This window comes from Chelonia mydas, chromosome 1 (genome assembly GCF_015237465.2).
Source record: "Chelonia mydas isolate rCheMyd1 chromosome 1, rCheMyd1.pri.v2, whole genome shotgun sequence".
Classification (NCBI taxonomy): Eukaryota; Metazoa; Chordata; order Testudines; family Cheloniidae; genus Chelonia; species Chelonia mydas.
Window position 1 is genome coordinate 310,314,728 of NC_057849.1, and position 25,853 is coordinate 310,340,580.

General features: G+C 43.4%; 2 protein-coding genes across 4 annotated transcripts in view; both read left to right on the forward strand.

The window, feature by feature from the left end:
* The window catches only part of TTLL8 (tubulin tyrosine ligase like 8), a 70,043-nt gene extending 64,288 nt beyond the window's left edge, over positions 1-5,755 (forward strand). The window contains exons 14-15 of the mRNA XM_043550810.1: positions 1,362-1,860; positions 3,277-5,755. Of these exons, the coding sequence (XP_043406745.1) occupies positions 1,362-1,860; positions 3,277-3,485 (708 nt within the window). The 3' untranslated portion in view covers positions 3,486-5,755. The remainder of the gene's footprint in view (positions 1-1,361; positions 1,861-3,276) is intronic.
* A 4,674-nt stretch (positions 5,756-10,429) lies between these two features.
* IL17REL (interleukin 17 receptor E like) overlaps positions 10,430-25,853 on the forward strand; it is a 78,399-nt gene continuing 62,975 nt past the window's right edge. Inside the window, exon 1 of one of the 3 annotated variants that reach the window (XM_037889048.2) lies at positions 10,430-10,598. In XM_037889048.2, coding sequence (XP_037744976.1) covers positions 10,497-10,598 — 102 coding nt within the window. In that variant the 5' untranslated portion in view covers positions 10,430-10,496. The remainder of the gene's footprint in view (positions 10,599-25,853) is intronic. The other 2 variants (XM_007068765.4, XM_037889049.2) reach the window with 2 other exon arrangements.

A 25,853-nucleotide genomic window follows, 5' to 3' on the forward strand; every position in this document is an offset into this window, starting at 1 on the left:
TTTAAAAGAAACATTCTGGGAGAATTCAGAAAACAAAAAAAGGACTGTTACAAAAGCAATGCAATTAAAACCCTTTTAAATATGCTGACTTTCCCCTCATATTTTTATTTTAAATTTTTGACCAGCTCTAATAAATACCTACTTTCTTAGCATTATTTTCCTGTGGAAGCATATTACACCTGTGCTGGCTTTGTTTCTGGGTACAGTTCAGGATGTTGATTTTGAGCTGTTAAGCTCCTTTTGTGGCTTTTGTAAGTCTTGTGTTTCTTAGAGACTGTATTTTACCCTGAAAGTAGAGATCAGCTGGGATGTTCAAGCTGACAATCCCTAGAGTTGGGTACTGTGTTTGGAGCAGGCATTCTCAGGGGCCGGTCCTGGACATAGTCTGTTATTCTTAATTTCAACCCACAAGGCATGCTGTAAGGCTTATGTTTTTACCCCAGTTTTTTCAGTTGAATGGGGAGGATTTTAATTGTGTTGAAAAGTTTCTTTCACCTCATTGATCATAATTGTTATTGTAATTTATTATTTACAATACCGTAGCACCAAGGAGCCCCAATCAAGGGTCAGGGCTCTGTTGTGCTAGGCACCACAGAGACAAGTATCAAAGAAGAGGGACTCTCACCCAGCGAGTTTACAATTTAGGTGTCAGACAGGGTACAAGAGCTGGATGATATAGACAAAGAGGAGTGACGGGTTTGATAGACTGAAGTAACCATAGAACAGAGTTTAGTATAAAAGCAGAAGTCTCAGTAGTTTTCCATTATTATTTTAGAGACTAACCAATTTATGTGAGCATAAGCTTTCGTGAGCTACAGCTCACTTCATCTAATGCATAAAAGTGGAAAATGCAGTGAGGATGTTTTTATACACACAGACCATGAAAAAATGGGTGTTTATCACTTCAAAAGGTTTTCTCCCCCCCCACCACACTCTCCTGCTGGTAATAGCTTATCTAAAGTGATCACTCTCCTTGTAAGCTGTAGCTCACGAAAACTTATGCTCAAATAAATTGGTTAGTCTCTAAGGTGCCACAAGTACTCCTTTTCCTTTTGCGAATACAGACTAACACGGCTGCTACTCTGAAACCTGTCATTATTATTTTGTTCATCTTCCTTGGTCACCGTGTTAGGCCCATTGTATAAAGTGGAAAAATAAACAGCATGTAGAAATTAGTAGCCTTAGTAAGTTCTAAATTATGCAGTTTTTGTCACAGTGGTATGGAATCCTTCGTCACACAAAGTGCTGTATGAGCCCATTTTATGAATAGATGTAACCCATGGAACAGTAGTGTCTTCATTTATCATTTAGTAGTGCATGAGTCTGTTGAAAAATTTAATTTCTTTTTTGTGTCTCTCAAGCCTCTTTTGGAACTGCCGCCGTTCCATGTTACGGACCTTTTTGTGGAAGGAGTTGGTATTAAGAGATCAAGGCAGAAAGCTGCTCCCATCGCTAATTTTAATTTTCTTGACACATTAGCAAGAATACCACAGACAACTCAGTGCACCTCACCCAATCATGAAAAACAAGGAGAATCAATAGGAACTGTAAATAACAAGCAAAACATCAAAATGAAAATTGAAAAAGCTATTTTTTGCACTTTACCTAAGCCTCTCAAGAAGCCACCAGGGAAAAGTTGTAAAGTAAGGGATGAACACATGAAATCCACTGGGCACATAGATTTCCCCAGCTTAGTTTTACAACCTACAGAAAGCATCACAGAGATGAAACATGTGCAGTATATAAACAAGGCAAAAGGAATAACAGATTCAAGCTTTCACAGAGTAAATCAGACAGCCCCTACCTTTCAAAATATGAACCCCTTGGACTGGCCTTTACTTCAGCCTTCCAAAATATCAGGTAATATCTGTTGTTTAGCATTATTTCACTATAAATTACATAAAAATACATTTTAGAGGGAAAGTAGAAGTTAGGTATACAGTATAAGTTTTTGGATTGCTTAGCTAGTTATTTGTCTACTAGTATTATATTCCATGTTATTTGTCTGTCTAATATAAATAGTCCCAAACTTTTCAGCCTTTCCTTTGGAAGTCTCTCCATGTCTCTAATAAGTTTTGCTGCTTGCCTCTGAATCCCCTATATTTCTGTTATATTGTTTTTGGGATATGGTATTCTGGGTGAGGGCATACCATTTGTATATATAATATAATGGCATACCATATTTTGAAGATTATTTTCGATTGCATTTTTTATACAGCATACATCTTGTTTGCTTTTTGGATTGCTGCTGCCTATTGAGCACAAGTTTTTATTAAGCTATCCACATTAATGCCCAGCTCCTTTTTCTTCTGTGTAGAGGTCACAAGTCCTTATTATTTCTGCTAGTGATAGCTGGCTATTCTCTTTCAACTTCCTATTGTCTCTGGATGGCTCAAGAGATTGGCACTGGAGGACAGACACTTTTACCTCTGTATCACTAGTTCACATGTAATCCAGGTCAGAAGTGACCATAATTTGTGTCTGCTGGCTATGTGGGGACTACGGACCAGTTCCAGTGGACTGTTATTCTCATTACAAAATCACCATCTTTTAGCACAAACTGGAACCTAATTGGCAGAGAGGTCAAAGATTAAGCAAACATGGATACTGAACTTCGATAGTTCTCCAGGTCAATTTTGAAACGTCATCAGGGCAATGGGTGCTGCAGCTGCTGTCGTCTGTACTTGTTCTGTGGATAAGAAGAGGATTTCAGTTTAAAGGCCTGTAAGCCCTAACATTTCATAAGTATTAAATTCACTAAAAAGTTAAAGAAAAATTTCCATTGTTTGTAGAGTATGCTGCAGATGTTATGTGTTACATATCTGCTAAGTATCATCATCACCACCATCATCATTTTTGGGGGATTTCCGACAAGGGATCCTCTTCCTACTGATACTGCCAAGTGTGTTTTTAAAAACATAACTTAAGGATGTGGTATATGATGTTCAGTTTGCCAAGAGTTGGAACGAATGGGCATATTTCACTGTCACCTGAAATCTCTTGCCTAAAGGCTTACACACACATCCAACACTTATAGAATGGTCTATAAGTGGTTGTGGTATATACAGAGTCCTTTTAATGTATTAACAGGTTTTGTATTAATACCTGAGGCACACAGTTTCCATGTAGCCCTGTTTTACTATTGAAAAAGTACTATATAGTATAACTGAATGCAGTTTTTGAAGAGTTTATTATGATTTTGCATAACAAGGACTTTTAAAATATGGACTTCAGTTGAAATGTGGGTTAATTAATGATTGCCCTCTTTTTTTAAAGGTTTGCAGAACAGCAACAAGAAAATTCCATGCTTAGTTTGTGGAGACACTTTCCAGTTGGAGAAAACCTGTAAATGCTGCAGCTCCTTTTGTGCAACAGTACTGCAAGGAAGTTCATATTTACCTATGAATGATTGTTCTATCCCTGAAAAGAAGGTGACCAGCAACAAGATAACTGTTCATAGCAATGTCTTCCCTAAAAACATATGAGTCCATTCTGAGTACTCCAGTCTTTTAAAAGCGTTTTTTGAACAAAAATAGAACTGTACAAGCCTTGCATAAGCAGCTGTTGAAGAAAAATTATTTGCCATGAGTAACTCAAAGATAATATTTAAAGGCTCTGGGCTGCAAGAGGTGGAGATTTTTGTAAACCATGGCTGCATAGGAGACTAACTGATTATACTGAAGCCAATTAACAAAGTTTACTATTACAGCAGCTCTGTGGCCAATATGCTGGTCCCAACTGTGCGGAAAGTTCATAGAAATACAGTGAGCTCTCTTTTTATGTCATGGAGTACTCCCTCCATTTTTGCAAACCCCTGTATGATGGCCATCTTGTCAACAAGAGTTTCATCAACTGTAAACACTCTCGTGTATCAGTGAATGGGAGTGGAAGGGCTTGCCAACCTATCCACTGTCACATAATGTAATGTAAAAAAACCTCATTGTGATATCATTTTCTTGGAGAGACATGTGGGGAAGGAAGGAGGACTGCTTATGGTCAGTACCTTGTTACAAAATATATTCTCAGGATATTCCCCTCCCTCCCCCCATACTTTGGGCTATGGTGCTTTAGTGCTCTTCCATCGTCCACATGTCTGATAAGTCAGCCAAGGTGAACCAGTTAAACCTGCCATTTACCTCCCCGCCATTAATGTGAGGACAATTAGTGGCAAAATGATTCTATATTCTTAGCTTTTCTTCCTGAACTGACCAAGGAATGGACCTCAGGCTATTCCATGGATCACAGATATCTTCCAATGGTGGGCTGCGGACCCTTTAAAGATGTCTAGCTGACAGACGCCTGTTCCATTTGTCAGTCAGGAAAGAATCCACCCTATATGTAGAGCGTCTTGGGGATTCCTCAGGGAGTTTCTCTACAATACCTGTCAGAATCCAGTTTCCACTTTGTTGGGAATAGCCAGTGCAGAATTCCTAATAAGGTATAAGGGGCTTAAAATCAGAATTAGCCTCTACATCTCCAAAGCTCAGGAGGAACAAAGAATTTCATATAATCAAAGTGTAAAACGTATGGGATAGTAACTGCCTGTTATACCAATCAATTCATCTTGCTGCTACTGCAGGGTTTGTTATTCCAGTACATTTTCTAGTGTTTTGCTCAATCTATTTTAAAAGTCAGGAGGGGTTGGTTCCACCACTACCCCCAATAATAGGTCCAGTGGTTTTTGTGATAGTTCTGGCACCTTGTTTGAGTGACAAGGGTACATCACACTTGACTGTGACTGATCTTTATTAACTGTCAGTCGTGACATAGCCCAGCGTTACATGAAGTTTTATTCCTATCACCCAGCAGGGTCAGTATGTTCTGACTCTAGTGGCTGCTCATACAGTTAGGATCAAGTTGCAAATGGCTGAATAAATCTATTTCAGTTAACTGTCTGAGACAGAGAATGTCGGGGGGGAGGCTCACAAGGCCCTTGAAAAATGCTGGCAATCTGATTTGTGTTTACACATTCCAGGTTATGAAATACTGACCTCCTCTAGAGACTTTTTTTTTTCCTACCCAAACTATTGAATTTGCCAGATTCACCCTTTTCATGCAAAAAAGCAAGCAGGGGTGAATAGAAGATGATAAATGCTATTCTTTAATGAAAACAACTTGTATTTGCAATAAAAGCAGCAGATACTGGGTGGGACTGCAGGGAAAAGAGAGCCTATGTATAAGACATGCTATAGAAATGTCCAAGACCAAGCAAATCATCTGGGAACCATAATTTGAGCCGATGTGAATGATCCCAATTTACCAAGAACAGACATCCTTTAAGGTCACCTGATATAAGAAGAGACATGCAAACAGATTACATTAATAAATATGAGAATGGTAATCTTGAAACCCAGTAAAGAGAGTATCCTGTATGTGACAAGGTGCTGAGTGAGAAGCACTTAATCAGTCCCTGCCACTCCAGCCCCAATCAAGGGGAATGGATTGGGGCTGGTTGGAGAGCCCTGTGTCTGCCTGGTAACAGGCAGCGCCTGTCAGCCTCATTAGCCAGGGCTATACAGGTTGGGAGGAAGCCACAGGAAGTGGGGAAGAGAAAGACCAGGCACAGAGGGAGGTGGGAGCCAGGAGCTTTCTGGTCTGTTGCTGGCCAGGCCTACATTTGGCAAAGTTGGCTGCAAAACCTGTACATAGGTGGAAAGTGGTGGTGGGAAAACAACTGTAAATAAAGAACACTGGTGTTGCATCAAGCTGAGGCTTTCCTGACTGATTAGAGAGGGCAACAGGGGCCAAAATCAGAGGGGCCCAGCGTGTGCCTCGCTATACTGTAATATGTAAATGATCGACCAGAATGGTACAAAATATGGTCAGCTGACTAGGATTGAAATGTGCACCAAAACCACCTGCAGTGTTTTTATTTGAGGTTAGATGATCACCTCCCACTCAGGCCCCTTTTACACCATGTAAAAGGGCTGGAGTGGCATAAGGGGTCCTAAAAGTCACATATCCAGCTAGGGAGGATTCCCCCTGCACAAGCTCTGTGTAAGGCTGCCTTCTGACTTGCAAACCCTTGCTTAGGGCCACAGCACATGGTGCTGCAAAGGTTCTAGGCAGTGCAGTGGATCATAGGACACCCCTGAGGTGCTGCTGTAATTTAGACAAGCTCGTAGGACTATTTAAGTTATGCTGGGGGAGGGAGGTCTCCATCCCACAAAACAGTCCAGGATTGGGGGGGCACAAAGGTGACTGCAAACCAGCTTAGCTTCCCCTGCCTCTGGGCTGCAAGTCCTACATTGCACCCAGAATATTTTGGGTGTACTGTCAGCTCTGCGATGGTGTTTTTATTGATGGACATGCTGTTGAAATATGAACACTTGGAAATGCAAAAGTATAAGTCTATTAGCAAGACAAAGGGAAGAAAGATCATATCCAAAAGATTGGTTCAGAAACAGATCTCTCTGACAGTTTCCCCACACTGAGTAATGAAAATCCACTGCCCAGATCATAAGGATACCAGTAAACGCACATTGCCAGTATTATACCAGTAGAGCATTATGTATATCACATGTAAGTCCTAATTTGTATTTATTGTGGCCTGTGACAAGTTGGGGGCTCTATACAACTTATGAATTCTGAATGATATTCTAGAATCATAGATTTTAAGGTCAGAAGGGACCATTAAGATCATCTAGTCTGACCTCCTGCACAACGCAGGCAACAGAATCTCACCCACCAACTCCTGTAACAAACCCCTAACTTATGTCTGAGCTATTGAAGTCCTCAAATCATGGTTTAAAGACTTCAGGGTGCAGAGAATCCTCCAGCAAGTGACCCATGTCCCACGCTGCAGAGGAAGGCGAAAACCCCCCATGTCCTCTGCCAATCTGCCCTGGAGGAAAATTCCTTCCCGACCCCAAATATGGTGATCAGCTAAACCCTGAGCATGTGGGCAAGACTCACCAGCCAGACACCCAGGAAAGAAATCTCTGTAGTAACTCAGATCCCACCCCATCTAACATCCCATCACAGGCCATTGGGCATATCTACCGCTAATAGTCGAAGATCAATTAATTGCCAACATAAAATTATTGTGTTATGAAAAGCCTGTATATGTGTAGATCCACCATTGCTGAGAGGATGTGCAGCAGTACTCCAGACTGAGGACAATGAGAAGGGACTTAATATTTAATGATTTTGCTTTGACCACAATGGTTATGAGTAAGAACCACTGATCTGAAGAGAAAATCTGAAGACACTGATCTGTCTGAAGGGGGGGTGAGGTGGGAGGAGAGGAGAGTGGTGGGAAGTTACCAAAAGACAGAACCAAAGGTCCAGGTGTTGGAAGTGAGGGTGTATAAATAAGGAGAGCCACATTGGGCAGGTGAGAGGACGGTCACAGAGGATGGGTAAGAAGTCTCCATGATGAAGCAGCAATCCAGCATGTAGCAGCTTCATGAGGCAGGGGACCTTACCTGCTTTCCTCAATCCACATGGTCTCCCAAGGGAAGAATAAGGTAGTGAGGGGCACTGCATCAAAAATGTTTGTTTTCTAAATTATCTGTACTCTCTCATGCTTCATTTGATTAAGTAAAGGAGAATTAGGTTCTTAGAATCTGTTTGAAGTGTGTGTGAGTGTTTTATATGCTTCAGAATTATCACAGCCCTCCGAGAGAGCTAAACACTAAACCACAAAGCTTACACCTTAGGGTGGAGCTCTGGGAGAGGTGTGTTTGAATGTGAGCAAATCTGCAGGAAACCATTGCACCCAGGGGCTTGGCAGCAGCACTATGGACTCTAGCTCTCAGAAAGCAGTGTTAGATGGCAGGTCTGCATCTCAAGACCCCAACAATAGGGCAGTGGCTGGACTTCGTTCAGGCTCCAAAGGCGAAAACACCTTGGGGGGATCTAGGGATACCGAGGCTTGTATTCACCTCACAGCAGTAGTCTGATGGGTGGCCAGCAGGGGGTGCCTGACCAGATCTGTGACATGCACCTCATTCCTGGAAGAGCCACGAGTCTGCACTGGCACCAATACATGACTGCTCCTATGTACAGATGGGAAAATTAAATCTTGCCTTGGGCAAGCTACAGAAAGTGGTTAGCTGACTATATGCATTGGAATGGCTCAGTTTTTGGAGCTTGTTGAATGGGGCCATAGAACTCCACAGCTTCTGTTGATGTGGAGGGCAAGTGCCCTATGCAGGGGAGGTACTGAGCTCTCTTGAAGCCAGCCATCATTGAGAAACCTGGCTGTTGAAGCAGAAGTTTCCCCTTTCTTCACTTATGGAAGGGAACTGAGGGCTTGTCTATACTTATAGCTAAATTGGTACTGCTGCAGCTGTGTCAATTTTAGTGGGTCTGGTGAAGACAAGCTAAGTTCATGGCAAAGCACTCTCCTGTTGACTTCTGTACTCCACCTCCCCGGAAACATAAGGTAAGTAGGTAAGAGAGTGTCGCCCATCGACATAGCACGGTGTAGACCCTGCTGTAAGTCGACCCAAGTTACGTCAACTTCAGTTACATAACAGTTATAACCTATGTAACTGAAGCAGCGTAACTTAGGTTGACTTTCAGGGCTGGTCTACACTAAAGCTGTGAGAACACAAAGTGACCTCTGTCTCCATTGCCTTCTTTAGAGAGGCCTCTATTGCTCAAAGAGGTTTCCCAGTGTAGGGAATGTCCTTGAGCTTTTCTTGATCAAACCTAGAGTCCTGCAGCCTACCAGACCTGCAGGTAACAACATCTGTCTATCTTAAGTACTTATATGGCACTCATCACCATAGTATCTGAGCATTCTCAATCTTTAATGTCCATATCCTCACAACAGCCCTGTCAGGTAGGGTAGTGCTATTAGTCCAATTTTTTGTTTTAAACGAATAGGGAACTGAGGCACAGACAGACTAATTAATTTGCCCAAGGTCACACAGGAAGTCTGTGGCAGAGCGGGGAATTGAATCCAGGTCTCCCAATTCCCAGGCTAGTGCCACTGGACCATCCTTCCTCTGAGGAAGCAGCCCTCACTATTTATTACTTGCACCAAAGGCCATCCCACACCCAGTGCTGGTCATGCCCTATATTTTTGAACTGGGATAGGTATCTTACTAGAACAGAGGCTTTTTCTCTCAAAACTAAACCTCCCCTTTGGGTATGAAGGCCGGGTAGTGTATACAGCATGAATGGCTGTAGCTGAGCTCTAGTAAACCTTCTGACAAAATTAATCCCAGCTCTAAAGCTTAGCCTGAGTGTTGGTGGATGTCAGCGGCCTCACCCACTAAGCTCTCCTATTGGGGCGCATGGTAGGAAATTAAGGGAGGCTTTATTGTTCTCAATTACATTTTAAAAGGGCCACTGAGGTGTTATGCACCTTAACCAGTGGCCCAAAACAGAATGCAAGGACTTGGCAACCCTATTGAACAGGCTTCCTTATCCAGGGGCATCTCTGCTGTTGTCCTGGTAGATACATGGGCAGGTATTAACTTTAAATCTGCCATTTTAGCCAGCTTTGTAGGGAAACTTGATCTTTTGCATGTGGTGTCGCTGTCCTGCTGCTCCCCTGCAGTGAAGGTACACTTAGCATCAGAAAAGTTTTCCAAACAGTGCCACTGTCATCCTGATGACCCTGCTTCCCTGCTTCCATTCAGCTTGCCCTCACTGCACAGCAGTGCCTAGAAAGGCGTTCCTGCGCCCTTTGTTAAACTGAAGCACTATTTAGGCATCATGACTCACCTAAGATCTGCTTTCAGAGTTGGGGAAGTGAGTGCACCTCCTAATTTTGTGTAAAACCTGAAATGTTGAACACAGAGGGTAGAATAAAACGTTTCTACTAAGGGCAAATAGTCCTTACACTAAATTCAAAGCTCACATTTCTTTGGTGAAAAAAGGTCTGTCTTTCCCAGTGAAGGGAAGCAAGAGTCAGTCTTGCGATGCTATTGTTCCATTGTGCTATGTCACTTGAGGAATCAGATTATCGGAGGGATTGTCTAACTACCCTGTTTCTCTGATTTCTACACATTGAAAGTCTCTGCTCATGGCAAACTCAAGAATAGAATAGGAAAGAGCGTTGCAAGTCAGGATGGCATTGTATTAACAGTGACCTTGCATAGTGACATCCCACATTCTGTCTATCAGTAGCTGATGTTAGTCCTTAATTTTCATGAGTATCATATTTACTTACACACACATTCTACAAGGAACAAATTTTCCAAGACTCATTCAAATGTAAGATACTGAAATCCAGAAGGAAGGTGTTTCCTGTGATTATCCAGATCTGAAAGTGTATTTCACTAGCTTTCACTAAAGAACATAAGTTTCTAATTGTGAGTAAAGCTTACTTCATAGACAACCAGCACATTTCACTACATTAGAAACACTTTGAAATGTTGATTTGCAGGAGGAGGAGGATCTTAGCTCAGAGGTACTGTGGGTGGGACTAATTCATATCACAGTATTTAAGTTTTGGCATGAGAGAGAGTTGTCAGAGTAGAAGGTCTATTTCTAAGGGATAAATCGAAGAGTGGGGGTGGGTTTTTTTTCAATTTAAGATGCTAGCAGTTGATATTCAGATTCTTCTTGTAATAATTTTGGGGACTTCTGATTGCCAGATAATCCCCAGGATTGAAGAATGTCGACTCTCATGTTCTCAGGTAAACTACAATTTGTTTGTAGCTGTTATCTATGAATGTAATAGTTATATGCCACTACAATATTTATAAATGACATTTGTATTTATTTGTGTGGTTTGTCTTTGAGTATTCATAGTATCAAAACAGGAATTAAAATGTTCAAGCCTTCCTTAGACATCACTTTTATATTTCTGTAATTTTGGAATGAGTAAAACAATACGATATGACAAAGATGACAGTATATAGGAATACATCAGAAAGAAACTTTATCTTATGTATTTGGAGGTCAGAAATAAAAAGTATGTTATTTGTGGCCATTATTTTGGGGATTAAATTCTTACTATAACTGCAAGTTTTACAAGAACTGACGGTGGTGCGATTTTCAAGTGTCTAAATATCTTAGGAGCACAAATCCCATTGACTTGTAATGAATTGGAAAGTTTGAAGATGAAGAGTAAAACCTGTTTGCTAGGAGGTGCAAATGTAACTCCTAATTTTCATGAGTTACATGTGTGCACGGAAGAGAGAATGAACCACGTCATTTCTTAAAGGGAATTGAATTTTGTATTGTTTTCATATATTCCCACATGGGGGCAGTATAGAGATGTTCTAGTTTATAATAATTCCTGACAACTAATAACAGAAATAATAAAACAAATCACTGAATAACTTATCTAAAGTTTAAACTAAAAAAAGATTCAAAAATAAGGATGCTGTGATTTTGCTATCTTAATAGAAGTCAGTCTTGACGTGAAATATTTAGCTGCTATTAAGAAGTGGAAGTGATGGTATGAAACAATAGTTTGGCTACATGTACAGAGTTCTGCTTGAGAATGTCATGGGATTGTGAAGCCCTTAGGGGCTGGATTGAGACATATCCTAAAAAGCTGCTTCGATGTGGCTGAACTGTACAGATATTACAAAAGCATGTGGTTGTGTACCATGATGAGCTGCCAAAATCTTAACAACCAGTTCCCTCCTCACCCCCGAAGGGGTCATGGCCCGCCCCCACCCCCCCGGGACTCCTGCCCCATCCAACCCCCCACGTTTCTTGGATGTTCCCCTCCCCCAGGACCCCTGCCCCATCCACCCCCCTCCCCTGTCCCCTGACTGCCCCCAGAACTGGGCAGGAGGGTCTCGTGGGTCACTGTAGTGGGTGCCCACCCTGCCCCTAAGAGCCAGAGGGACCTGCCGGGGGGTGAGGTGGGGAGTCCTGGCGGTGCTTACCTGGGGCGGCTCCCAGGAAGCATCCGGCAGGTCCTTCTGGCTCCTAGGGGCGGGGGAGCGTAGCTAGCGGGGGAGCAGGCGGAGTGGCCGCTCCCCGCACTGATCACATCAAAAGTGGTGCCTTAGGCGCCAACTCTGTGGATGCTCCGGGGCTGGAGCACCCGTGGGGAAAATTTGGTGGGTGCAGAGCACCCACCGGCAGCTCCCCGCCCCGCGCCCGGCCCCAGCTCACCTCACCTCCGCGCTGCCTCCGCCCCTGAATGCACTGCCCCGCTCTGCTTCTCCGCGCCCCCGCCGCTTCCCACGAATCAGCTGTTCGGGGTGGGCCAGGCGCCACTTTTGGCTGGTTGTTAAATTTAGAAGCCCTTTTAGAACTGGTTGTCCCTCGTAGAACAGTAGGTTCTAAAAGGGCTTCTAAATTTAACAACCGGTTCCAGTGAACCGGTGTGAACCGGGTCTAGCTCACCACTGCTTATATATATTAAATGTATGCCACAGTAGTTTGTTTTAAATTTTGATAGGCTGACTATACAGTAGACTATATCAATACTAAAGAGATGAGCAACATAGAAATGCCTGGAAGATTAAATATTTTGTTAAGAGTAAAATAATAAAAAGGTATATTTACATTTTCATGTGTTTGTGTTCATGAATTCAGATCATATGTGATTCCGATGTGCTTAAATATTATTTTACCACTGTGTTTTATTGTTCTGGAAAGAGAAGAACCCTTGCTATATTTTGTCCATGCGTTTATGAAGTTTTATATATTTAAAGCCTATCAAAATATTTTAAAAATCATATGGGAGGCCTGATTTTCCTTTACACTAAGGCTCGTTTACATATCTCTGGCGGAATAAAGATACCTTAAAGTGGGTGTAAATTACACTGGTATTTTGCACTCACTTTAAGACTTTTACCCTGCCCGAGTATAAATGAGAATCAGATCCATGGTATGTATAATAATAATAGCACTTCGTCTTCAAAATATTATCCAAACGTTTTCTAGTTCTGAAGGCTAGGATAATTTTTAAAATATAGAGTATACTTTTGTTAATTATGCATACTAAAATAGTTTACTCTGATATAACAGAACCAACTGTAAAGTAACTTGAAATGCTTAAAAATATGACTGTGTACATGTTCTGCATGTAATTTTTCTGCTGTATTTAGTAGAATCCTGAATTCATCAATTTATTTCAACAGAAAGATGTTTTCTTACTGTGAAAGATAATTATCCCAGTAGGACCAATTGGCCCAGACTTTCTCCTACAGTGTAAAGCTTATGTAGCATTTTCAACCTGCTGCAAGGAGTTTTTGCTGCAGGATGCACACTGATGTTGGAAAGTTTCCTGAGCATCTTGTTAGACCAAATCCTCTTACTCTTTTCAATTGAATATTTTTTCTGCCACAAACACACTTCCACTGGCATTGCCTTAAATGGGAGCAAGTTCCCTCCTGTGGAAACTTGAGTAAACTGGCTTTACATGGGACACTTACGAGGGGATAACATACACCCTTGAATCTATGAGCAGGTCCAAGGTTCAGCACAGCACCTCCCTCCATGGCTGCTAATCATGGGTAGAGGGTGAATCCCCACTGTGGGGAGGCAAGCTCGCCAGCCCTGCCCCTTCCACCCAAGGCCCTGCCCCCCCGCCCACAGGATAGAACCCCCTTCCCACCACGTAAAAGGAGAAACCCTGACTCTGAGGGCCCCCCCAACGACCGAAGGAGCCCCGGCCCGCCTGCCCTGCCCGCCCCACCCATATCAGGCCAAATTGCTGCTGCTGCTCCCCAACCCACCGCCTCCCCCCGGAGTGCTAGGCTGAGCCACCAACCTCCCCTCCCCTGACAGCCTCCAGGCAAGGCTGAGCCGTCGGCCTCCCCTAGTGCCGGGCAGGGCCGAGCCGCTGGCCCTCCCGCCAGAGTCGGGCCAAGTTGAACCGCCATCCCCCTAGCGCCAGCTCCTCTTGCCCCTGAAGGCCCTGCCCCCTTGCCAAGCCACCGGTCCCAGCGCCCGGCCAAGCCTGCTCAATCCACCAGCTGCTGGCTCTCCACGTCCCTCCTCACTCCCCTGTCCCAAGGAGGAGGGACGTGGTGATCAGCAGGGACGGGGTGGACGTGTGGAGTGGAGAAGGCGGTGGGGGTCTCAGAGAAGGGCCGGGGCCACTGCAACCCAGGTGTCCAGCAGCAGGTCGGCGGCAGCTCCAGGGAAGGCAAGGCCTTCCCTGGTTTATTATACCCACCACCCATGCTGTTAATTATGCCACAAACTAGTGAATTTAAAAAAGGCCATGTGGGACTTGGCCTTTGAGGCTAGCAATTTGCAGGATCAGGCCCTAAATCAGACACCATCGATTAAAAATCCACATTTCGGTCTGTACATTTTTTTAACCTGCTATTGTTAGAAGTAGCATCCATAGAATCATGAAAATGCAGGGCTGGAAGGGACTTTGAGAAGTCATTAAGTCCAGCCCCGGGGGCTGAGGCTGGATCCAGTAAACCTAGAATATCCCTGATAGGTATTTGTCCAACCTGTTCTTAAAAACCTTCAAAGATGGGGATTCCATAACATCCCTTGGAAGCCTATTCCAGAGCTTACCTACCCTTATAGTCAGAAAGTTTTTTCTCCTATTTAACCTAATTCTCCCTTGCTGCAGATTAAGCCCATTACTTCTTGTCCTACCTTCAGTGGACATGGAGAACAATTGATCACCATCCTTCTTTATAAGAGCCCTTAACATATCTGAAGATTGTTATCAGATCTCCCTTCAGTTTTTTTTTTCTCAAGACTAAACCTGCCCAGTTTGTTTAATCTTTCCTCATAGGTCAGGCTTTCTAAACCTTTTGTCATTTTTTCTGCTCTCTGGACTTTCTCCTATTTGTCCACATTTCCTAAAGTGTGGTGCCCATAACTGGAAGCAGTATGCCAGCTGAGACCTCACCAGTGCCACAGAGAGCAGAACAATTTCTTCTGGTGTGTCACATACCAAACTCCTATTAATACACCTCAAAATGATATTAGCTTTTTTCGCAGCTGCATCATATTCAATTTGTGATCCACTATAACACCCAGATCTTTTTCAGCAGTCCAATTATCTAACCAGCTATTCCCCATTTTGTAGATGGGCATTTGATTTTTCCTTCCTAAGTGAAGTACTTCGCACTTGTCTTTACTGAAGTTCATCCTGTTGAATACCTACCAATTCGCCAAGATGACGAGAACTAAGATTACAGAAAAATATTGTTTTTTCTCTATGTGCATTTGACACCATTTATTATGATTCATTTCACTGTTTCCTCGGTATGGATAGTTTCGTCCCCTGATGTTTGTGTGGATCTTTCACAAGCAACAGGGAAGTGAAAAGCATTTTAAAAAAATACGAAAATGCAATTGCAAAACCACAAAAATTGGCAGGGGGATTCAGGAACCTGAAACTACTTTTCAGTAGTTTTGGTAGTTGACTAGATTTCAGTGTGACTGTGTCTCTGAAATATTTCTAAGCTATTCTGAGATCCTTTGGGAGATATGGCAAAAGAGCAAAGTATTGTTTTTACTTATTAAGAGGGATATGACAATTATCTGTTTTGAGGTAAGTGATGCTGAAAATACACTGTAATGGCAGTTTTGGATTTTGATTTTATTACCATTTATTTAATCACTATCCTTTTACAATAGATATAAGGCACCACCCATTGTTGGATATATTCCATGTTTCATAATTACTGTGTCATTTAAAAATGCTGTATGCCATCTGGATCCCAGAAATATAAATGTAAAAGGACATTGCATATTTTTCAAATGTGAGGTGATAGATCTGCATAGCAGGGGATTATAACTCCTAGTACCCTCCTTCCCATGGCACAGCCCCTTACTCTGGGCTAAGCAGGGACCGCGTTTCCCATCAGCCCCTTTATCACAGCACATCCCTTTTCCCTGGTGGTAAGGGGAAAGGTCCCTATTCAGGAAGTGGCTACGTTGTGTTTGGGAGTGGGAGCCATATGACAGCAGGGAGCTGTAGAGAAGTCCCAGGAACGGTGGACAGAGCTGCATGTGGAACAGGCTGTGAGTGCCGGACATCACAGCTGGGTGCAGGTCTATGTGGGACTTATGGGGGAACAGCAGTGGCTGGGCAGGGACCCAGTGCAAAGAGGCCCCAAAGAGAAACACTAACTAAGCCTGACTTGCCACAAATACTATTTGCTTGAATAGAGACTGGACAGGAGAGAGTGCCAAAGGTGGTAGGCCAGAAGAGCCCTGGCTCTCCATTGGACTGCCCTAGGAACCCAAACAGGAATTGTCATTGCTCACTTTGAATTGTAACTGTTAAAGCTCATGTTCTTGGAGTATTTGCAACCTTTCCCCAGGGTTGCTGGAACAGTTTTTATAGTGGGGGTGCTGAGAGCCATTGAACCAAACTGTAAACATTGCATATAATGGAAACCACTTCAAGCCAGGGGGTGCTCCAGCACTCCCCACGCTCGTAGTTCCAACACCTATGCCTTTCCCCTTTCCGGCCAGCCCTTTCCCTTAGCTATGTGTCTGAGTGGTTCTTGGGACCCACCAGGGCTAGCGCCTACAAGGCCTAGCCGCTGTAGCACCTACAGTGCTTGCCTCCGAGACACAGTAAACCTGGCACTCTCCTGGCATCCTAGGTTTGGGGTGCAGAGTAATTATAGTTACATGAACTCTTAAAAAACATAATGAAAATGCTCAGCTGTGGGCTTCGTGCTAGATAAAGGAACAAGTAGGTTTTTGTGGTGTATTATGAATGCTCTTTCCTCCCTTGTGTAAAATAGTTTGGCTTCTCAGTTGACATGACTTTCTGGCACTTGAAGGATAAACACAATGGCCCTGCCCTGCATGTGTATGATAATAGCTCGTATTGTTATCTAATATGTTTCAACTGTGAAAGTCATAGGGGAATCCCAGACTGTGATTGTAATTGTGTCCACGCCTCAGTAATCTTGCAATGGACAGTGTCTGAAAACTGCACACAGAGAATTAGACTTTTGCCAAATTCTGCTCCAGAGCTGGTAAGAATCAGGAGCGTTACATTAAAAAGATACTAAAAACTGAAAAATTCGAAATCATGTTTGTGTTGTCGCAAGTGAGTTGCAGTGATGTGTCCAAAAGTTCACAGGGAGAAGGAATAAAGGAGGAAGCTTTAAATTCCACTTTGGGATTTCCCTGCAATGATAAAGGTTAAGTGATAGCCAATGAATCAGGAATGAGTTCTTTACTTATCTGATACTGCTATTAACCTCATGCAAAGTTTACTTTAGTGACACTGTGCGCCTTCCTGGAACACCGTGGGTCAGCCCCTCTAATCAAATCAGTGTTGTACAAATACCATAATACAGCCCTCGAGCCAGATCTTCAGATGGTATAAGTGGGCATAACTCCATTGTTTGCTATAGTAAGTAATCAACATTTTAAAAAAAAAGCCTTTAAACCCCTAACCATTAAAAGGAATGGAAATGAGAAGCGAGGGTAACATACATAACGAATTACATTCCCTAACAGTTCAGCTGTTCTCTAACAAAAATCTACACTTCTGAAAATCAATCTTAGACATTAAAAATGTAGGCCAGGGATCAGAGACTTATGTGGGGAGACTTACGGCAGCATGGAATGAAAGGAACATGGGGACTATTCAGTGCATTCTTGTTTGTGTGTAAAGTCTGATATTTGGAGGAGTCATTTCACTTAAAATACTTTCTCTGGTGAAACCTTACCTCAGTGGTTTGTGTTAGTTTCCTCGGTTTCCTTTCTTGTGGTGACACCATTTCTGTCTGGCAGCTCGGTGTTTTGAAGTTTAGTGGGTTTAGGTGACTTGGTTCTCTGGCCATGTCATAAAATCCACCCCTTCCAGGGTCCAAGACAGTCCAGTGAAACAATCTTTGTCCTCACTGAGCCACATAGATCAATATTATGCTTCCAGTCTCATTGTACACTGACCTGGGCCTCTGCTCCATCCAGGTAGTGGGGCCCCAATGTAATGAACTGGCTGGTCCAGCCACCAGAGTGCAAGAAAACCCAGTGAGCAGACAGAAGGCCCAATTCTGAGTTCTGGCCACATGCTTGGCTAGCCACATCCCTGCTTCTTGCACAGGCGCTGTTGTCAGCCTCTCACAATTTCATCACGAGTAGCAGGAGTTTGGGCTCTGCTGCAGCCAGTCTGGGGATGACAGCACGAGAAGCTCTAACCTTCACAACATTTCCAGCCTTTCTCAGCAGCGCTGCTTTTTTGTCTTCCCCATTTCCCTGCTGCCTGGGGAAAAACAGTCAATCACAGCTGCTGCAGAAGGCAGGCAGAGCTCTCCCCTCCTCCCCAGGAATTGAGAGAGGTGTTTGGGCAGGGAGAGGGACACGGAGCAGCTGATACCATTTTTGCAGTAGGGTAGAGGAAGGAGCAGAAAGAGCCCAGAAGCTGAGGGCTGCTCAGTTGCTCTTGCCTCTCTTGTGAAATATGAGTCAGCTGCTCCCTGCTTCTCCCCCTGCCCGCCCTTTATCTTGCAACCTCTCCGACTGGAGGAGGAGGAGAAGAGCGGTCCCCCAAGCTGTTCCTGGAAGCTGGGAAGACCTTGGAGGTAACGCATCTCAACAGCTGCAGGAGGTGCAGCAGTGCACTGGGAGAAAGGGGGAGATGTGGGGCTCGACACAGAATTGATGTATGTCTGGGGGTGGGTGTGCAGAGTTCATGTGGGACTGGGGGCTGGGCACACAAATTAACTGATTAACTGGGGGCTGGGCATCTCGGGGTTGGGGTAGAATTAATTGTTTGTCGGTTTTGGGCGAAGCTGGAAGTTGTCTCCCATCAGGTGGCATGCAGCATTGCCAACTCTCATGGTGTTTTCAGGAGTGGTGGGATTTCAGAGGGTTCTGCAGCCCATCTCGTGATGACACAAGAAGCTTCAGCCTCCTAGTGAAGTTCAGCCCTGCTGGAAGTCAACAAAATCTCTCTCTTCTGCTTGCTGTTCTCATGGAAGGAGAAGGAGGAGGGTGAGCAAAGAACCCAGCAGCTCACGACAGCTCTGCTCTCTCCTTCCCCCTCCCCTCCTGTGAGAAACCTGGATTAGACAGTGCCTACTCCCCTGCAGCATCCAGCTGGGGAACAGACGGAGTCAGGGCCAGCCCCAGGCCAAATGGTGCCCCAGGTGAGGATCATCTTTGGCGCTCCCCCTCCATTTGTTAAACTGTTAAATACCTTATTTTTTATTGCATTTGTAGCCCATTTCATGACTTTTATGCACGATTTGCATGCATGATTCATCCCTGTCATATAAGATGATAAATTTGCACACGAGGATCTGTAAATCTGTATTTATGCTATATATAAGGAAATAAAATAAATGTTTCCTCTAAGCTTACAGAAACTTTTTAATTTTAAGAATAACTGAAATGTACTAACATCAAGAAATTGAACTGTGCACCACCATCAGGCGGACCAGTATTAAATAGTGTGACCGTAGGTGACAGCCTTAGAATGTTAACCCTAGTCCTGTAGTTCAAAAGGTCGCTTTTCTCGCCTTTGCCCTCGCGAGCTGAAGCCCAGCGTCAGAGAGATCCAAAGACTGGCCAATGGCATTTTCAAGCGATAAAATAGCAAGCGATGTCAGTCTGTCGTCGGCCATCATTGACTGAAGATACGTTTTAATGAGCCTGAGCTTTGAAAAGCTGCACTCGCCACTCGCGATTGTGACCAACAGCACGAGTGGGATCCTCAAAGCTACCTGCACTTTAGGAAAAGTGTTGCTATCAACAAAAACAGCACCCTGAGCCCGGTGCCCCCCAAGGCCAGCACCCCAGGTGGTCACCTGGGTCACCTGCCCCTAAATCCCGCCCTGGCCAGAGCGTGGTGAAGAGCTCCTGGAGCTTCTCTCCCCAGCTTGGGAAAGGGGAAAAGGTTACCGTGCTACAGCACCCCCAGGCCTGGGAGAGGAGGATGGAGAACTCCATCAGGAGCAGTGGTGAGTGTGCTGGAAGTTGATGGAGGTGGGAGGGAAGTTTGCCAACAGTCCCTTGATATAAGGGATGTCCCTTATTTAAATAAAAAAGTGCCTGTCCCTTGCTAAATCAGTATGGGGTGCCTTTTCTCCTGTATTTCAACCTGGTGCACAGGGTCGCAACACCACTCAAATTTGGCCTGGGCACCCCTTCATGCCAGGTGGAGAGGCATCTGGACAAAATGTGAGTGGCGTTGCTGGTGGAGGGGTAGCCAGACTAAATGTGAGTGGCGTTGTGACCTGGTGCACAGGGTTTCGATGCCATTCAAATTTGACTCAGGTTCCCCTCCGTCATGCCAGAGGTTCTGACTCAGCTCCCGGCATCTGCACGGAACATAAAGAGGAGCTGCAGCGGCTGCCAGGCACAGCACCCGGACCTGGGGAGAAAGAACCCCTAGGAGAAGTGGGGAGAAGAAGGCACTTGCCCCCAAAGGCTCAAGTCAAGACTGGGGACATCTGAGGCTTGTCCAGTATTTTTGAAATACAATGTTGCCGACCATAGTGCGGAGGTGAACTGAAGTGGGGGCTGAATTGAGGAAGTACGGGGGGGGGGGGAGGGGGGGAGGCTGAACTGATGGTGGGGCCTGGTGGGGGCTGAGCTGATGGGGATGGGGGCTTGTGAGTAGCGCTGCTGGTGGGGGCTGGACTGATGGGGGTGGGGATGATGGGGGAAGGAGAGGCTGAACTGATGAGGAGGCTGGGTGTGGACAGAATTGAGGGGGACTTGGGGGACAGGATTAATTGCTGGGTAGGGAATGGGCAGATGTGGGGGTGAGAGCTCCTGCAGAAGGGGCAAAAATCGCCTTACCTAATGCTTTTGGGATAGTGGGTGACACTAACTGTTGCACACACACACTGGAGACGGGCGGGAGAGTTCAAAAATCTAAAGACAGACCAAAAAACCCTCACAATAGAGCTTTTTTTAAAAAAAAGTTCATGGTTTTTTGGGCCAATCTCATAATTTTCAGGGTTCTGACTCATGGTTTTTGATCTCGTGATGTTTACAATGCTGAGCATTACACACATTGGTGTAATCTGATCTCAGTTGTGTCGTTTATCTGGAGTTGCTGCAACGGGGTCAGAATAGCTTGATTCTATACATTTGTAAGCATTAGTAACTGTAATGCTTTCATATATGTACACTGGAGGTGGGAAGTGGGTTTCAAAAATCAGAAGACAGGCCAAAAAAATACAATTTAATCTTTTTTTTAAAAAAAACCTCTCTTGGTTTTGGGACCAATCTCAAGATTTTGTGAAGTCTGACTCATGAATTTTAAATTTTGAGGCTGGCAGTCCTCAGTGGATTAAGACAAAACTGAATCCCTGATATCAATAGGGAAGTCAATGGGGGTATGTCTCTTCCTTGAAAGTCACTTGATCTCTGGGAACTACAAGTCCCAGGATGCCATGCTACTAGGGTCCAGGCAGTGCAGGACCAGGTACCTGTCTTTAAGGTACGCAATCACACATAGAGCTGTTCGTGTCCAAAGAACTTGCACACAATTTTATACATCAGCTTTGAGAAAGATAATATCTTTCAGTATTAGAACTGGATGGAAAATTATTGTTTTTCTCATGAAACATTTTTTTTCCCTCAGCGTTTACCCAGCTTTTGTCAAAAAATTGAAAATGTTTTAGAGTTTTGATTCTTGACGAAACCCCAATTTTTTTATGAATATGATTTGTGTGTGTGTGTCATTTTCTGTTGGAAAATAGTTTTGTTCGAAAATTTGTATGTTTTTGCCCTTGATCCTCTTCGGTGATGGAAACTTCAGTGATGCTCTGGGTGGACTGAGCTGTCTGCTTGTGTGTATCTAATTGCAGAATCAAGGCTTTAAATACGAAAAAAACCTGTAGTCTCTCCATAATCGAGTACACTGCATTTACATAAAGTTATGGCTAAAACATATCCCCTGAAATGCTGAGGAAGTTCCAAACTGGATTGGAACTTTGTGGCTAAAGCCGATCACTGAACTGATACAATAATGTGTGTTGGAACATTCCATTTAACCACTCCACTTAGATTATGAGATTATGGTTCTGACCTTGGATTTACACCAGCGTGAATCCATTGGACCAAATTCTCTAGTCATCTCTGAAGAGGGATTTAAAAGGGATTGGAGTCATCTTCACGGATCATCTGGGCATATCCTTAGAGTAGAATGATGAGATGGTCATTCAAGCCATATTTAAGTCTGCTTCATGCTGCTGGAGCATTTCAAGGCAGACATAAGAAGGCTGAGTATCTGGCTGACTATATTCTGACCTTTCAGCATAGGCCATAGTACTCACCCTTTGAGCTGTGTAGGAGACATACACCCACTCAAGATAGGCATGGCTAGAAACAACAAAAAATCCTCTCAGTCCCCTTAATCATCTAGAGCTTAATTCATACTCTGCAAATGATCTACAATTGTCTAACTTGAAGGAAAAGGTTTCTGTCTAGTTGCCTTGAACTTTCTGTGATAACCTTCAACTAGTTTTGGAAAACTGATTATCTGGAAAAAGAAAAGGAGTACTTGTGGCACCTTAGAGACTAACAAATTTATTTGAGCATAAAAGCTTTCATGAACTACAGCTCACTTCATCAGATACACATCCAATGAAGTGAGCTGTAGCTCACGAAAGCTTATGCTCAAATAAATTTGTTAGTCTCTAAGGTGCCACAAGTACTCCTTTTCTTTTTGCGGATACAGACTAACACGGCTGCTACTCTGAAACCTGTGATTATTTGAAGTTGCCCCTACTTGCCTTCCCTTTTCCAGAAAGTATGAATCACCGGGGCAATATTTCACAGCACTTTCTGTACATTCATTGTCTTCGCTTGGAAAAACATTGAGGAAGTAGAATTTATTTCACTAAATACTTTATACTCTCTTCAATTTGTTTTCCCCTTTTATCCCTAAACATGCAAACTTCCTTGTTTTTTTTCCAGCTCCTTCCCCTCCCTGATCTGCTGTTCTCCCTCCTGTTATTGCAGTTACGTCTTTCTACAGACTCATTATTTGCAACAGTTTTTAATTGTTATAGCTCTGTTTTGAAACTCTTTTATGCATTTTATAGCCTTTGTTTTAGTATTTCTCATTATATCCTACTGTGCATTCATTGCTTCCTTGTTTTACTCAAGCAGTAGGTGCCCTGTATTTTGTAAAATATTTCTGAATAGTAACTTGGAAAATGTGCATATACAAAAGAACAAGCTTTGTGTTCAGAGGTAAGAGACAGAGGAAGGTTTTAAATTCTCACTAAAACATTCCAGCTAATCAATAGGTAGATTTAGACTCCAATTCATGTGACTTATGTCTCTTCAGCTTTTAGCTCAATTATTTTCACAACAGGTCCTTCCAGTAGTCCTTAATGTCATCCGTTGGGTAGAGCCAGTGGCTCCACATATACAGTAAAACTGAATAGTGGGGCATTCACCCAACCTTGATATTTAGGGCCTCCCTTATGTTGAGCCAGTTGCCTGTTGTGTATTTATCTGGCTGTTTAAAATAACAATGAGGCACCAATCTTAATGCTCAAGGCACCTATGACACTGAATTAAAAAACAAAAGATGAATGTGTCAAAAAAAAAAAAATAACCAGCAGCCCCACAAACAAAATGCTAATAATCAACAAGTAACCATGAAACAAATATAAGACAAATTCCCCACTTTCCCTCTGCCTGTCCCTCAAGTGATATTCACTTCTTTAAGAGCCTTCTTGGAGAGAGTCTGCTTTGCTGTGTGCCATGAAGGTCAACAAATGCAGGCTGTTGTGGATGAAGGAGAGAGTACTTTCCTAACAAAAGAGACCAATATGGAGAATATTCTTCAGAAACCCTGTCAGACTAAGATGGGTCTATCTTAAATTGCCCCTGTAGATCATTTTTAGAGATCAAAATCGTACTCCACCTGGAAACCCACAGGCAGCCAGTTCAGAGCAGGAAGCACTGTTTGAATAAGCTATTAGCAGGACATTTGCTTATCAAGCTGGCTGCCACCTTCTGCACAAGCATTAGCTTCCCAATAGATTGAAAGTGCAGCCACAAGTAGAGCCAATGGGATTAACTGCAGAGAAAATTACCACTCAAGGTGAGTAAGAGAGGCAGAATCTTGCTCTTAGGGTAAGTCTGAGATTTTACTTCTTGTGTTGTGTAAGGGACAACTTTTTGTTATGACACCCCAGGAACAGCCCTGGGAAGGAGCTGAGCTTCAAAAAGTTGCACCTCCGTCCTTGTTGCTGGATGGAAGTAATTTACTTTAGGTCTTCACAGAATGTAGATTACTTTCCCCACCATGCTGGCTCCACCCCTTCTCTGTCCATTTGCACATGGTGGGGAGTAGCAGTCCTGCTCAGCCTACTGTGTAACCCCACTTCTGGATCAGCGCTCCTGGCAAGCCACGTGCTTAAAACCCCTTTCTATTTCCCTGTGCAGCAACTTAAAAGGAAGTTGCAATCTTGTCCTTAATAATCTGAATAGCGTTTAGTCTGTAAAAGCACTTTAGGGGAAAAACAAATACTTTCGTGCAGTTCTGAGTTGAAGGAATTGTAGTAGTAAGTGATGGTTCAAAGGCTATATAAGTTAGGTGATATTTTTCCCTGTTTGAGGGCGCAGAAGACCTATAATTATTGAACCAGGAATAGCGTATGCATGTGCTGTGAAAATTCCCCTGCACAGCTCTGCCAATGTATCTCAGCCCTGACATGCAGCATCCCTGGTATTTATGTTGAGAAATTGCCAGCTGCGCTTTGCAGTGTCAAATTTAGGTGTGGTTTTGTGATAAGCACCAGAAGAGTTTGGATGAGCCCAGCAAATTCAGTTTCCTTTATGAAAAGAGAACTTGAAGTTAGGTCTCCAAACATAAATGCCTAGAGCACTGATCCATTTCACAATCTCTAACTTCCTGAATTTACCATCTTCTCTCTGAAGTCACCCACTGTTTAATTGACTTAATAATAATTTGTCTTAATACAGGTTTTAGGTTCTTTGGTTAACAAAAATATAGGGAAAGTATTAAAGTTTGCTTTCCATTCCAGGTTATAGTCTAAAACCTGGAGCTGATTTAATCTCAGTTTACAACTGATTGCAAACTTTGGTTTTACGATTAACGTGTCACAATCTACCAGCCACTGCTGGTGCAATACTAAATGCACCTACAGAATTTGCCTTGTTCATGCCATTAGTAACAGTGTTCTCACAGGTCAGTTAAATTCACAGAGGCAAAAAGCTAGTTCTGCATTCGGGGCCTAATCCAAAGAAAGCATTCCACGGATATCAGTGGTCTTTGGATTCAACACTTAATCAGCTATAGAAGCATGAGTGAAAACAACATGGTGTTTGGTTTTTACGAAGGCCAAACTGTACTGTATAGTAGTGCTTGGCGCCCATTTGTGTGGTACGGAGGCCGCTGTAACATCAGAGTACTAGATACCTTCCATATGAGACAATTTCAGTCATTCATAGTGGAAAGTGGCAAATTGAAATAGCTAGTAATGCTGTATTAAAGTGCACTGGTCTCATCAGTATACAAGCAATGCTGATGAAAATGTTGCTTAGAGAGAGACTAGCTGTGCCTTTCAAATAGGTGAGCTGGTAAAATTTTTTGACATTCCAGGTATGGCGTGACACTGATTTATACCAGCTGAGTATCTGGCCAATGAAGAGCATTTTGACTGCATTTTGTGCATAGAATATGATTCTGTTTTGTCTGTCATTACTGGTGTCGTGTTTCCTAAAATATCAACTCAAATGCTTAGAAAAAAAGACATGTTGTCACTGCAGACAAACCTCTGTCTCCAAACCTCTGTCCCATCAGCAGCTATGGGCACACTACAACGGGCCAGATCCTCACTCCAAATCAGCATCACTCTGTCTGAATTTAAGACACAGTGTCTATCAGTGCCCTTTTTTGTGTTTGTATCACAATATTATCATCACAACATATATTTCAGTGCATTTGAAAAAACGCAAGGGGAAAAATATCCCTCCTGGGTGTGATGCCTGAACGCAAAATTGCTTTGACTAGTGTTTCATTTGTGTGACAAATATGCAAC